Source organism: Trachypithecus francoisi, unplaced genomic scaffold, assembly GCF_009764315.1.
Source record: "Trachypithecus francoisi isolate TF-2019V2 unplaced genomic scaffold, Tfra_2.0 Lachesis_group4, whole genome shotgun sequence".
In the NCBI taxonomy this organism is placed as follows: Eukaryota; Metazoa; Chordata; class Mammalia; order Primates; family Cercopithecidae; genus Trachypithecus; species Trachypithecus francoisi.
Window position 1 is genome coordinate 54,596,110 of NW_022681469.1, and position 14,441 is coordinate 54,610,550.

Consider the following 14,441-nt stretch of genomic DNA (forward strand, 5'->3'; position numbering starts at 1 on the left):
CCCGGGCTGGAGTGCAGTGGCCAGATCTCAGCTCACTGCAAGCTCCGCCTCCCGGGTTTACGCCATTCTCCTGCCTCAGCCACCGGAGTAGCTGGGACTACAGGCGCCCGCCACCTCGCCTGGCTAGTTTTTTTGTACTTTTTAGTAGAGATGGGGTTTCACTGTGTTAGCCAGGATGGTCTCGATCTCCTCACCTCGTGATCCGCCCGTCTCGGCCTCCCAAAGTGCTGGGATTACAGGCTTGAGCCACCGTGCCCGGCCGGGACTGCCTTTTAAATGTCTTGATATTGGGCAATGCCCCTGGCCACCCAGAACCCTATGAGTTCAACACTAAGGGTATCAAAGTGTCTCTAATTCAGCCTCTACATCAGGGAGTGATAATGGCCTTTAAGGCTCATTAGACGCAGTACTCTATGGAAAAGACTGTCAACACTATGGAACAGAACCCTGAAAGAGAAGATCATGAAAGTCTGGAAGGAGTATACCATGGAAGATGCCATCATTATAGAAAAAGCTGTGAAAGCCATCACGCCCAAAACAATAAATTCCTGCTGGAGCGAACTGTGTCCAGATGTTGTGCATGACTTCACAGGATTTACAACAGAGCCAATCAGAAAAATCATGAAAGAGATCATGGGTATAACAAAAAAAAGGTGGGGATGAGGGAAGAATACACATACGGATCTTAGAGAAATTCAAGAGCTAACAGACACTACACCAGAGAAATTAACAGAAGATGCCTGATGGAGATGATTGCTTCCAAACCAGTGCCAGATGATGAGAAAGAAGATGTAGAAAAAGCAGTGCCAAAAAATAAATTTACATTCGACAATCTGGTAGAAGGGCTCCATTTTTTTCAAGACTGTTTTTTACTTTTTTTAATGATATGGATTCTTCTTTGATATGGGCACTGAAGCTAAAGCAAATGATGGAAGACTGGCACCATATAGAAACATTTTTAGAGAAATGAGAAAGCAAAAAAGCTAGGCAGAAATTACTAATGTGTTTTCATAAAATTACAGCATATGTGCTTCCCTCTCCTGCCTCCCCTTCTCCCTCTGTCACCCCTGACACAGCAAGAGCAACCCCCACCCTTCCTCCTCAGCCTACTCAACATGAAGATGAGGATGAAGACTTTACGGTAATCCACTTCCACTTAATAAACAGTAAATTTATTGTATCTTCCTTATGATTTTCTTAAAAACATTTTCTTTTCTCCAGCTTACTTAATTGTAAGAATACAGTATATGACATATAGAATATGTGTTAATTGTCATTGGTAACACTTCCAGTCAACCGTAGGCTATTAGCAAAGTTTCTGGGAGGTCAAAATGTATAAGCAGATTGTGGACTGTGCAGGCAGTTGGCGCTCCAATCCCTCATTGTGCAAGGGCCAACTGTACTGAGATTTATCATTAGATTTTTACTAGTGTTTCAGAAAAATAGTTCTTAGAGTTTCTTTGCAGGATCTCCAACAAACCCTTTAATTTACATTGCAAAGAAAATTTTCTTCTGTTCTGAGGGGCAAAAGAGAAATTATTCATTCATACTGATTAACCAAATAAACTGTATGAATAAAACTGTATCCCCTAGAAGAAAAAAATTCTCACATAAACAAGGTCAGTCTCGTACAGCTGAATTAGGATTACTTGTTATAATTACTGTGAACATTTATATTACAATAATAATTAAGGAAAATGTAGAAATGAAAAGTAGCAATGATCTAACAGAAGCTGATATTAAACTTCTGGTTTTCAAGTATTTTTAACTGATTCATGATAAATAAAAATAAAAAGCTATAAAAGTAATGACAATGCCTCAATTATTACAGAGACATTATGGAACTATTTTCAAACAAGAGATGACATTTATAGACTTGAACTTACCAATTTCCATAGTCAAAATCAAAGGCAATAGTAATTTCAGTTCCTTTTGGAATACTTTGTATAGAATAAATATAAAGATGTATGGTTCCATCTTGAATTTCATGCCTCACCTGTAAGTTAAAATGATCGTACATTACCATAAATTACTTTCTGCCTTCAGAAGCATCAGCCTACAATTTTGAAAATTATTCTTTTCAAAGTATTTCACAAACACAACCTGGAAAACATGTCATTAATGACAAGGCTTATAACTATCTATCAGTGGTTATCAACTGGGAAGGTTTTTCAGTCATACACTGCTACCCACTGCCACCCCAACCCCTAGAGCCCACAATGTGGCATCAAAAAAATAATAATACTATATTTCATCAATTCCTATTTTTACTTTTTTTTTTTTTTTTTGAGACAAGTCTTGTACTTTTGCCCAGGCTGGAGTGCAGTGGCGCGATCTCGGCTCACTGCAAGCTCCACCTCCTGGGTTCACACCATTGTCCTACATCAGCCTCCCGAGCAGCTGGGACTACAGGCACCCACCACCACGCCTGGCTAATTTTTTTTGTATTTTTAGTAGAGATGAGTTTTCACCATGTTAGCCAGGATGGTCTCTATCTCCTGACCTCGTGATCTGCCGGCCTCCCAAAGTGCTGGGATTACAGGCGTGAGCCACCACCCCTGGCCTCATCAATTATTATTTTTCACCTTTTAGCAAATCTGAAATCAGGAGTCTTATAAGTGGTGGCATCTTAGGGTTCTGTTGTTGTTGTTGTTGTTTTGAGACAGAGCACTCTGCCATCCAGGCTGGAGTGCAGTGATGTGATCTCAGCTCACTGCAACCCCGCCTCTTGGGTTCGATTCTCCTGTCTCAGCCTCCCAAACAGCTGGGACTACAGGTGCATGCCACCACACCTGGCTAATACGTGTATTTTTAGTAGAGATGGGGTTTCACCATGTTGGTCAGGCTGGTCTTCAACTCCTGACCTCAGGTGATCCACCTGCCTCTGCCTCCCAAAGTGCTGGGATTACAGGTGTGAGCCTGGCTCACTGGGATTACTATGCCTGGCCTTCTTAGGTTTGATGAATGCAATAATGGTTGAGCAAATGCTACTTTTCTATGACAAGACACTATTCTAGAAACTTTACATGTATTAACTCCTTCAGTCTTCATATCACCTTTTTACAGATAAAACTGAGGTTACAAAGCTAGTAAGTCACAGAGAAGAAATAGATTTAAGTCTGGTTCCAAAATCTGTACTCTTAGTGTGGTGCAGCAGTGCATGCCTGTAATCCCAGCTACTCTGGAGGCTGAAGCAGAACAAACACTTGAGCCCAGGAGTTCCAGGCCAACCTGGGAAACGTGGCAAGATCCTGTCTTTTAAAAACAGAAAAGAGAGAAAAAACAAAACAAAACAAAAAAAAAAAAACTTACATTCTTGGCTGCAACATTATGTAATTATAAAACTAAAAATCTTCATTTTGACATGTAAAAAACAAAACCAACGTGACTTTCTACTCCACATTAAAATATAACATTAAAAATTTTACAGTAGAACATACAAAAATCTACTTTAGATTTTAGCTGTCATCTAACTTAAATCATAGCACGTATTGACCCATAAACAGAGCTTCCAAGATAGAAGGAAAGTCGTCCAGTATTAGGCCGGACCTGGTGGCTCATGCCTATAATCCTAGTACTTAGGGAGGCCAAGGCAGGAGGACTGCTTGAACACAGGAGCTCCTGATCAGCCTGGACAACATAGGAAGACCCCAACTCTACAAAAAAACTAAAAAATCATTAGTTGGGCATGGTGGCATGCGCCTGTGGTCCCAGCTACTCAGGACTCTGAGGTGAGAAGATAACTTTACCTCCTAAGGGCCCAGGAAGTTGAGGCTCCAGTGAGCCATGATTGCGTCTCTGCATTCCAGCCTGGGCAGGACCCTGCCTCAAAAATAATAATAATAATGATTTTAAAAGTCTGGGCAGGCTCACGCCTGTAATCCCAGCACTTTGGGAGGCTGAGGCAGAAGGATCACTTGGCCCAGGAGTTGGAGACCAGCCTGGGCAGTAAAATGAGATTCCATCTCTGCAAAAATGTAAAACATTAGCTGGGCATGGTGGCACAGGCTTATAGTCCCACCTACTCAGAAAGCTGAGACGGGAGGATCATTTGAGCACAGGAGGTCATGGAGGCTGTAGTGAGCTGTACTCATGACACCACACTCCAGCCTGGGAGACAGTGAGACCCTGCCTCAAAAAAAAAAAAAAAAAAAAACCAGAAACTCCAATATTTCCTCTTATAAGGAACATCATCATTTCTTCAACCTGCAAAATAATTTTTAAGACTTCATAGCAGCCAGGCATGGTGGCTTACACCTGTAATCCCAGCATTTTGGGAGGCTGAGACAGGCAAATCACCTGAGGTCAGGAGTTCGAGACCAGCCTGGTCAACATGGTGAAACCCCATCTCTACTAAAAATGCAAAAAACAGCCAGGCATGGTGGTGTGCGTCTGTAATCCCACCTATTTGCAAGGCTGAGGCAGGAGAATCACTTGAGTCCGGGAGGCGGAGGTTGCAGTGAGCTGAGATCATGCCATTGTATTCCAGCCTGGGCAACAAGAATGAAACTCCATCTCAAAAAAAAAGAAAAAAAAAAAAAAAAGACTTCATAGCCAGTATCACATACATTTTCACAAAAATACAGACTGGGCAGTATAAAATGCAAGAGTTGGAAAGTGTCTCAGGCGACCTGAGTTTTGTGCTTACTGCTCAGATTTCAACACATCCCACGCCCCCACATCTCTCCAAAAAATTTCTATAAGCTTACCTCTGCATTGGGTGTACAAGACCGCCTGATGAATCGAGCCTCATTCCCAAAAGTCCTTGCATCAACACACATTTCTAGTCCATGAAATTTAGAGTAGAATAACACAAAAGGGTATGGTCTACAAAGAAAGAAACACTATAAGCGATTAACATTTTCAGCTGAGCACGCTGGTTCACACCTATAATTCCAGCACTTTGGGAGGCCAAGGCAGGTGGACTGCTTGAGCCCAGGAGATCAAGACCAACCTGGGCAACATGGTGACACTCCATATTTCCAAAAAAAAAAAAAAAAAAGGTCAGGCATGGTGGTATGTGCCTGTAGTCCCAGTTAACTGGGAGGCTGAGGTGGGAGGATCACCTGAGCCCAGGATGTCAACGCTGCAGTGAGCCATGATCATGCCACTGCACTCTAACCTGGGTGATAGAGCGAGACTCTGTCTCAAAAACAAACAAACAAATAAAGGTCAACGTTTTAGTGCAATAATTTCCTGTTACTCTTCAGAGGCAAAGTGATGAAGAAATTTAAGAACACAGAGTCTAAGAAACTTCTAAAAGACACAGTCAAGCCAAGATTTGAATATAGGCAGTCTGACTCCAGAATTCACTCTCATCTTATGCTAGCTTATGCTAATAAGATTTTTACCTGCCCCATAACCTCACCTAAATCAAAGGCAATTAATCGAAGGTAGAAATTCCAATTTATAAAGAAAGATAAAAAGAGAGTGACTACTGCATTCACGGGATTAATTTGATGTCTTTAGAGTTCATATTTCCTGGTGCATGTAAAAGTATCTGTCTTATACCCTGTTTCAGATCAAATCTGCTACATAATAGGGAGAAATTGCTGTGTATTTTTCATATCTTAAGTAAATACTCAAGTTATAAACAATAAATGTTTTTGATGATTGTAGGACACAGACTAGGAATGTTCTCCTCCTATGGATATGAACATACTTCTAGACTACAGGGAAGTAACACCTATTAGAGAATCATATTAATTCTGCATACAAATTTCAAACCAAAGAAGAGGCCTCCAATACCATTCCAATACCAACAAAGCAGGTATTGAAAGTGGTGGCAATAATGTAGGACCCAATCTAACACTGTCTAATAAAGAGGAAGGGGTTTCTCCTATGGTTACCATGGTCTTTCTCGGTTCTGGCTATTACATTATGAGGAATTATCATGAGTCCCAGATGGAAAGGGTTCCTTGTAACCTCAATAAATCAGAGTTCCTGACTGATATCCTTCTATATCCAACCTATATTGCTGCTGGTTAATCTTTGAAGTAGATTGTTTTAGGATTTTCGGCAAGAGAGACATGAGCAAGATACTGAGGAACACATCTTTGCATTTTTTTATGTTGTTTTAGTTTATCATAGTTCAAAAATTATCATCAGTCACTGTTCAACCACACTACAGCTTTAAATACTGAAATGATCATGTAGGAAAAAAAAGTACACATAATCACAACATCTAGGTAAAACAGCCAAAAATTCAGTATTTACCTATAGGAAATGAACATGGGAAAATAAATGAATATACCTTTTAAAGAAATACCCATTTGCTTCAAACTGTTCTCTCAACATAAACTTCCCTCTGTATTCAATGATAAGTGCATCAGGAGGCAAATCTTTTGCGGATTTAAGAATTTTCTTATTCTTTTGTATATGGCTCTAAAATCAGAGTAAATGTTGAGATTAAATAAACTTGCTTGTTTTCAGTTTAACTAAAAATACACAATATAAAACTATTTTACAATTTTTGGACAAATGATGTATTTACCTCTACAGGAGGTTTGAAGAGCAAACTGTTAGTATTCAAATCTGATTTATTCATCTCTTTTTTATCATTTCCATTGCCTAATCTCAGAGCTATTCTTTGTGCCTCCCTCTGAACACCCTCACTATACTGGTTGTTATTTGCTTCTTCATATCGATCCATCCATGCTTTGATCTTTGTCTCCCATCCAAAATTTGAACCATCAGATGAAGGATCAATCTCTGGAGCTGAACCCTAAAATCATAAACTGACCATTAGTATCTGGACTTATGGACTTACACACACACACACACACACACAATTAATGGCAATCTATATAAAAGAATATAATATAAACTAGAAACTGCTGTTTAATGGTTTCTTTTCTAGAAATGTGGAATAATAAATAATTATGTCTTATATCACAGGGACAAAAGATACACTGTAACATGCTCCCCACATCCTATTTAATGTGACAATTTTAGAAATCTGTTACCCTTTTCTACCTAAGCCAGAAAGCTATAGTAACAGCATACAGCTGACCTCTGTGACCCCAAACAAACTTATGTTTTGGGGTCAGACAGAGGTGGGGAGCCTTCTCTCAGCAATTTTAGCATCTAAAAAAGTGAGGACATACATTAATTAATTCAAGGTACTTTTTAGCTACCATCGATCATTCTGACTCATTTATATTGATACAGTTGTTCTATGGTGAATTTATAGTATGACAACTGACTTGACTAACGCTCTAGAATCCCAACCATGCAAAAGAGCAAATTTTCAAGTTCCAAATATGATTCTGCATTCCTAAGTACAGTATAGTAATACTAAGCGGTCTCAGAGACATGGATTGTAGTAATAAAGGAAATTCAATTACCCAAAATTATAAAATTAGAAATTGCTTATATATCTCCCCCTTTTGATTAATATTTTAACAGTGTTAACTACAAGAGTAGTATATTACTCAAATTAGAACTAAGGTCCCACTCATGGTAAAGATAATAGGCAATGACGTGGCACAAAATAAAGAGAGCATTAAGATACAGACAAGCAAGCACTTAACTCCTGAATAAATGACAGTTGATAACAACACCTTAAAATTAATGTACTTACCTTAACTCTTGATGACTTCCTAGATCCTTCACGAAATGCCTAAAATAAGCAAGGAATTTTAGTTTTCTAAAAAACTGGACATAATTAATATTTAAGAATCAATTGGTTCATTGAAACTTTTAACTGAAGTGTCATAACAAAAAATTTGGTAACCAAGAAAGCTGACACTAGGAGAATGTTTAATAAAGGCATCTACTAAAATACTTTTCTAATAAAAACAGAATACGGTTGAGAGTGGTGGCGGGCACCTGTAGTCCCAGCTACTCAGCAGACTGAGGCAGGAGGATCACTGGAGCCCAGGAGTTTGAGGCCATAGTGCACCATGACAGTCTATGAATAGCCACTGCACTCCAGCCTGGGCAACATAGCAAGGTCCCATCTTAAAAAAAAAAAAAGTATATAGAATATATAGAATATAAAAATCTGTATATAATATAATGCAAAGACAAAAATTTCCAAATATTCTCTGTGTTCAATATTACAACAGTGGAAAAATATTTCTGATAAAAATTGGGAAGGTATTAGAAATATAATTTTGTTGAAGTGATAAGATATGTTTTGGAAGGGAGTAAAAGAATATTACTTTAATTCTCTAAGCAACTAGCAAGTAATATTTGAGCCCATAATGGGCCTTAAGTAATATGCACTGTGGTAGACAGAGCTGTATTTATTCAATAAATATGTATTGAGAGCCGACTCATCTGCCTCATTTGAAGGATGTATTTAAGACTTAATTCCTATCCCCCTCAACCCCTGAACTCCATTTAGAGTGACTAACAAATATAAACCTACAGCTAGCAACATAGATCCAAATAAATAAATGTGTGTAGACAATATGTTACAAGAGAGCAAGGTTTAAAAAAAAAAAAAAAAGGGGGAGGCAAAGAACCGTTATGTAAAACATGGGGAAGAAAAGCTAAGTGGACTATGTCAGACAGAGAAGTGAAAGGAATACAATCCTGGTAGTACAGAAAACCATGAAGGCTTTCTACTTTATTTTCGCTTCTGTATTTCAGTGACTAATCTCATCAAATGATTTCAAAGCAGTTTGCAAAGTTTCTTCTCTAATCTGCTTCAATCTTTAAAACATGTTAAAATGTTCAAGTAAGTTTAATTGTTTAAAAATAAAAAACTTCTGCTAGATCCTGCCACCTTTTTAGCTACCATCGATTATTTTCACTCTCCTGCCTCTACTATAAAATTCAGTTCCCTATCCACTATCCTATCCACTCACCTAAAAACAAGCAAAAATGTACCTTTTTACATTTTGAAATGTGTTGTTCTTTCTCCCCACTTTTTTTCCGTCTTTTATCATTAACTTTGGAAACTCTTGAAGCAGTTAAAGTAATTGATGTTGGAGTGTGCTGAAATGCAGTATATAATTCCACAGGAACCTCATCACCACTCTCAGTTGCACTGGTATCACCATCTTCAAAGACAAAATAAAAATTATCGCACATTTAATACTTCTATTTTAAACAATGAAATAAAACAGCATTCCACATGACAAAGTATTGTCATCTCCATCTTTCTAAATAAGCATATTTTTTAACTTGTTCACTCACCTCACTTACACATTTACATGCAAAGCACAAATATGATTTCTTACACATTAAACTACAAAGGATCCAAAAGCCTGATAACACACTCTGGTGATGTGCCTGTGGGAAGCAGGCACTCTCATGCATTGCCAGTGGAAATTTGAAATTCCCTACAGAGGGCAATTCAGCCATACCTAGCACAATTATATATGACTCAGCTATCTCATACTAAAGATCTAGCCAAAGATAAAACAGCAAAAGTACAAAAAGACTTATGCAAGAGGGTCTTGCTGAGGATACTGTTTTTAATAACAAAAATAAAACAAAGCAGAAATAATGAAAACAATCCAAATCTCCATCAAAGAGGAATAGTTGAATAAATTATGATTATTTAAAACCAGATGTACTTCAACATGATTAAGATAAAATACAAATTGTGGCATATGCTGCACAGAAGTTAGAAAATTCTGTTCCTAAAAATGAAAGATGTACTATTCTACATGATAAACTAATGGATCATATCCTTCTGAAGAACAAACATATTTTACTTTTTTAAACTAACAGGTTAGCTATGTGCAGGAAAATTATGGCTGATTTAAATTATTTATTTTCCTCTTGTTTCCATTTTATTTCCTAAAGTACGTACATATTTATTCTATAATATGTGAAAAGAAATACTTAAAATCTATACCAGAGATTGCACACTATCTGTACAATCAACATTCATCAACAAGGTATTTACATTTAACTAACAATATGCAGACCATTTATTCTCTCAGTCACACGAATTTTAATTTATTGTAGGTCCTTTTTACCTACCTGACATATTTTCCCTTTTCCGGCGTTGTAGTAGCACTGCCCTCTCTTTATCCAAATTCCTACATTAAAAATTAGCATAATTATTTATCAAATACATGAAGCAGATCTGTCTTAAATGTGATAAACTTTGTAATTTATTTAATGTTCTTAGTGAAAAAACCAACAGTATAAAATATATACAATATCCCTTGCAATACAGTTTACATATGATCTAATAGTAACAGTAGATGCCAGATAGGTGACTCCATCTCACTCTGTTAAGACTTTTTTTTTTTTGACTTTTTTCTGACTGGGTCTCACCCTGTCACCCAAGCTGGAGTGCAGTGATGCAACCACGGTTTGCTGCAGACTCAACCTTCCAGGTTCAAGGGATCCTCCCACCTCAGCCTCCTGAGTAGCTGAGACTACAGGCCTGCACCACCACGCTCGGCTAATTTTTTAATTTTTTGTAGAAATGGGTTGCCCAGGCTGGTGTTGAACTCCTAGATCAAGTGATCCTCCCACCCCTGCCTCTCAAAGTGCTGGGATTACAGGTGTGAGCCACAGTGAATGGCCAAGAAAATAATTTACTTAGGAAACTAGTATTTTTTTCAAACCAAACATTTAAAGCAAAATGTCTGAAAAAAAAACCAAACCCATAACGTTAACAATGTAATTAAAATCACAAATTAAATTTCTTAAAGCAAATGTATGACACTGAATTACATTGCCTGTAATTATTTTCACTTTTGAAATAAATACTGAACTTTTTTTCTTTTTTAAGATGGAGTTTCGCTCTTGTTGACTAGGCTGGAGTGCAGTGGCACAATCTCGGCTCACTGCAACCTCCGCCTCCTGGGTTCAAGCGATTCCCTGCTTCAGCCTCCCAAGTAGCTGGGATTCCAGGCATGCGCTACCACACCCGGCTAATTTTGTATTTATAGTAGAGACAGGGTTTCTCCACATTGGTCAGGCTGGTCTCAAACTCCTGGCCTCAGGTGATCTGCCCACCTCGGCCTCCCAAAGTGCTGGGATTACAGGCATGAGCATTTAACAATTAAGTGAAATACTTCATTACCCTCTCCCTACCTCTACCCATAAACTACATCATCCATAGTAATTCTTTTACATTTCCCCCCCAACTCAACTTTTTCATTATATATAGTTTAGAGGTCAGATAACAGATAATCCTCAGGTGGGAAAATAAGAGTTATAGATTATTAGGATTTCTACAGACTTGTCTTAATGTCTACCAGGAAATACACCTATTCTAGCATCACAGATATAGAATAATAAACATCTCAACTAACTGCCCTCCTAAGTATTTTTGGGTTTTTGTTTTTTGTTTTTTTGTTTTTTTGAGACAGAGTCTTGCTCTGTCACCCAGGCTGCCAGGCTGGAGTTCAGTGGCGGGATCTTGCCAAGCTCCAACTCCCAGGTTCACGCCACTCGGCCGCCTAAGCCTCCCGAGTAGCTGGGACTACAGGCGCCCGTTATCACACCCGGCTAATTTTTGTTTTTATATTTTTTAGTAGAGACAGGGTTTCACCGTGTTAGCCAGGATGGTCTCAATCTTCTGACCTTGTGATCCACCTCCCTGGGCCTCCCAAAGTGCTGGGATTACAGGCGTGAGCCACCACACCCGGCCTCCTAATGGTAGTAAGTTTTTAACCAACTTTTACTGAATTCATCATCAGATATTTAACCCCATCAAAAATTATCTGGCAAAAGACTACTATCATAAAGTGAAACAAAACAACAGAGATACCTCACTTAAAGCAAGAGGAATGCACACCGTAACTATGCTGAAATTACCATTTCTCACCTAAATTAAACTGGCAAAAATGCAAATCTGTCAAATACTCTGTTGTGAGGCTTGGGAAAACAGGCATGCTTATCCATTACTGTTTGGAATTCAAAACTGCAGGCCGGGTGTGGTGGCTCACGCCTGTAATCTCAGCACTTTGGGAGGCTAAGGCAGGCAGATCAAGAGGTCAGGAGATCGAGATCATCCTGGCTAAGATGGTGAAACCCTGACTCTACTAAAAAAAAATACACACACACACACACACACACACACACAAATTAGTGCGGTGTGGTGATGCATGCCTGTAGTTCCAGCTACTCAGCAGGTAGAGGCACGACAGCGGCTTGAACCCAGGAGGGGGAGGTTGCAGTGAGCTGAGATTGCACCACTGCACTCCAGCATGGTGACACAGCAAGACTCGGTCTCAAATAAATAAATAAATAGATAGATAGACAAATAAATAAATAAATAAGTAAAAACTGCACAGCTCCTATTGGAAGGAAATTTGACAATCTAACAAAATTTTATATATACGTTTGTCACTATACTGAACAATCTCACTTATATCTACAATAACAAAACACCCGAAACAACTCTAATGTCCACACAAAGGCAACTAGTTGAATAGAGTACAAAAAAGAAAATATAGTACGTTGAAGCTATATCAGTCCATGTCTACATGCTACTGTGATCTTCAGCATATATTTTTAAGAGAAAAGAAATGTGGTGAAGACTCTATAATATGCTACTGCTTATCTAAATGAGGGAAATACCAATATATAGATACATATCTACATATAATAAGCAAGCAGGGATGAGTTAGACTTAACTTGCTTTACATATTTGTCTACCTTGCTTTACGTATTTGACTTTAGAAAGATAGAATACTTTGCTTTACATATTTGACTTCTGGTCTAACTTGCTTCATATTTGAGTTTAGAATGATAGAATACTTCTTACATAATTATAAAGTATATAATTATAAAGGTAAATAAAATGTAAAAAAAACAATTCTGTTTTTGAGACAGGGTCTCCCTCTGTTGCCCAGGCTGGAGTGCAGTGGCACAATCAACTCACTGCAGCCTCAACCTCCCGGGCTCAAGCAATCCTCCTACCTCAGCCTCCCAAAGAGCTGGGACCACAGACATATACCATCCACCTGGGTAATTTTTTTTTTTTTTTTTTGAGACAGAGTCTTGCTCTGTCGCACAGGCGGAGTGCAGCCATGTGATCTCAGCTCACTGCAACCTCTGCCTCCCAGGTTCAAGCAATTCTCGTGCCTCAGCCTCCTGAGTAGCTGGGATTATAAGCACCTGCACCATGCCTGGTTAAATTTTGTATTTTTTTTTGTAGCAACAGTGTCTTGCCATGTTGCCTAGGCTGGTCTCAAACTCCTGACCTCAAGTGACCCACCCGTCTCAGCCTCCAAAAGTGCTAGGATTATAGGTGTGAGCCACTGCACCCAACCAACAATTCTTAAAAAACAAAAATTACTGATTACTCCTACATTTCTGGTAGGAATGTAAAATGGAATAGCCATTATGGAAAATAGTCAGACAATACCTTAAATACCTAAACATGCAACTATCATATAACCAAGCTGCTACTCTCTTGGGCATTTAACCCAATGAATGACTTCATTTATGTAACATTCTTGAAATGACAAAATTATAGAAATCGATTACAGAATAACACTTGGCAAAGTTGAGGCGTAGAAGCTGGGTATGACTATAAAGGGCAGCATGACTCCTGACAGTGACAGAAATGTTCTATAAAGTGACTGCATTGATGCCAATATCCTAGTCGTGATATTGTATTAATAGTTATGCAAGATGTTAACACTGGGGCAAAACAGGTACAAGCTATCTAGGCTCACTCTACATTATTTCACAACTGCATGTGAATCTACAACTCAGAACATTTAATTTTTAAAAAATCAATAAAATTAATAACCTAAACAACATAAGTTGTGTATCCAGTTGGTGTTATAAACACAAAATTATTTCAAGAGACTTAAAACACAATATTGACTATAAAACCCTCGTATACTATGCCCTATGGGGGGGAAGTACTAAACTGTTTTACACAATCATATTGTTGGTGCGTTAGTGGTGGTGTTACTCCAAGACTATTCTATTCTTGTGTAGGATTAAACAGTTAACCAATTGTGAGATATTCTAATTACATTATTCTCTGTATTGTTGACAACTAAGATAAACATGAAACAGCTACATAAAACTTGTATTCCTAAATTTCAATCGCAATTATCAGTATAAACTCATGTATTTTATCTTAAAGAAACAGATGAAACATACTACCTAGCTATGTCTACTAAAAAGACTAGGAACAGTGACCAATCTAATAGGAAAGGGCATGACTAGCTCTCCAATCCTGGTCTTGTAAGCTAACTCTGAATTTGGGGCACAGAAGTGCAGGATAAGCCTGAGACATCTTGTAACACCAGATAACTTCTTTGCCATCAAGTACCACTAGGGTATTGTTTAAAGGACTTGATAACCAGCTTGAAGAGGTTCCTACTGACCAGAAATGGAATAAAATTTAAGCATCAATAAGGGTAACAACTGCAATAGACTGACATCCAGTATGGTTTAAATCCATGAGTTTATAATGACACTTAATTTTTCATTATTCTGAAAACGAGTAAATAAAGGCTAAGACTCAACAAACATTTATCCTGCCTTTCCTCAATACG

General features: G+C 38.3%; 1 protein-coding gene across 3 annotated transcripts in view; it reads right to left on the minus strand.

Moving 5' to 3' along the window:
- KMT2E (lysine methyltransferase 2E (inactive)) overlaps positions 1-14,441 on the minus strand; it is a 99,729-nt gene that overhangs the window by 31,888 nt on the left and 53,400 nt on the right. For all 3 annotated transcript variants that reach the window (XM_033193832.1, XM_033193830.1, XM_033193831.1), the window contains 7 exons: positions 9,943-10,001; positions 8,839-9,011; positions 7,583-7,621; positions 6,494-6,724; positions 6,254-6,384; positions 4,710-4,827; positions 1,887-1,996 (listed from right to left, as the gene is read on the minus strand). In XM_033193832.1, coding sequence (XP_033049723.1) covers positions 1,887-1,996; positions 4,710-4,827; positions 6,254-6,384; positions 6,494-6,724; positions 7,583-7,621; positions 8,839-9,011; positions 9,943-10,001 — 861 coding nt within the window. The remainder of the gene's footprint in view (positions 1-1,886; positions 1,997-4,709; positions 4,828-6,253; positions 6,385-6,493; positions 6,725-7,582; positions 7,622-8,838; positions 9,012-9,942; positions 10,002-14,441) is intronic.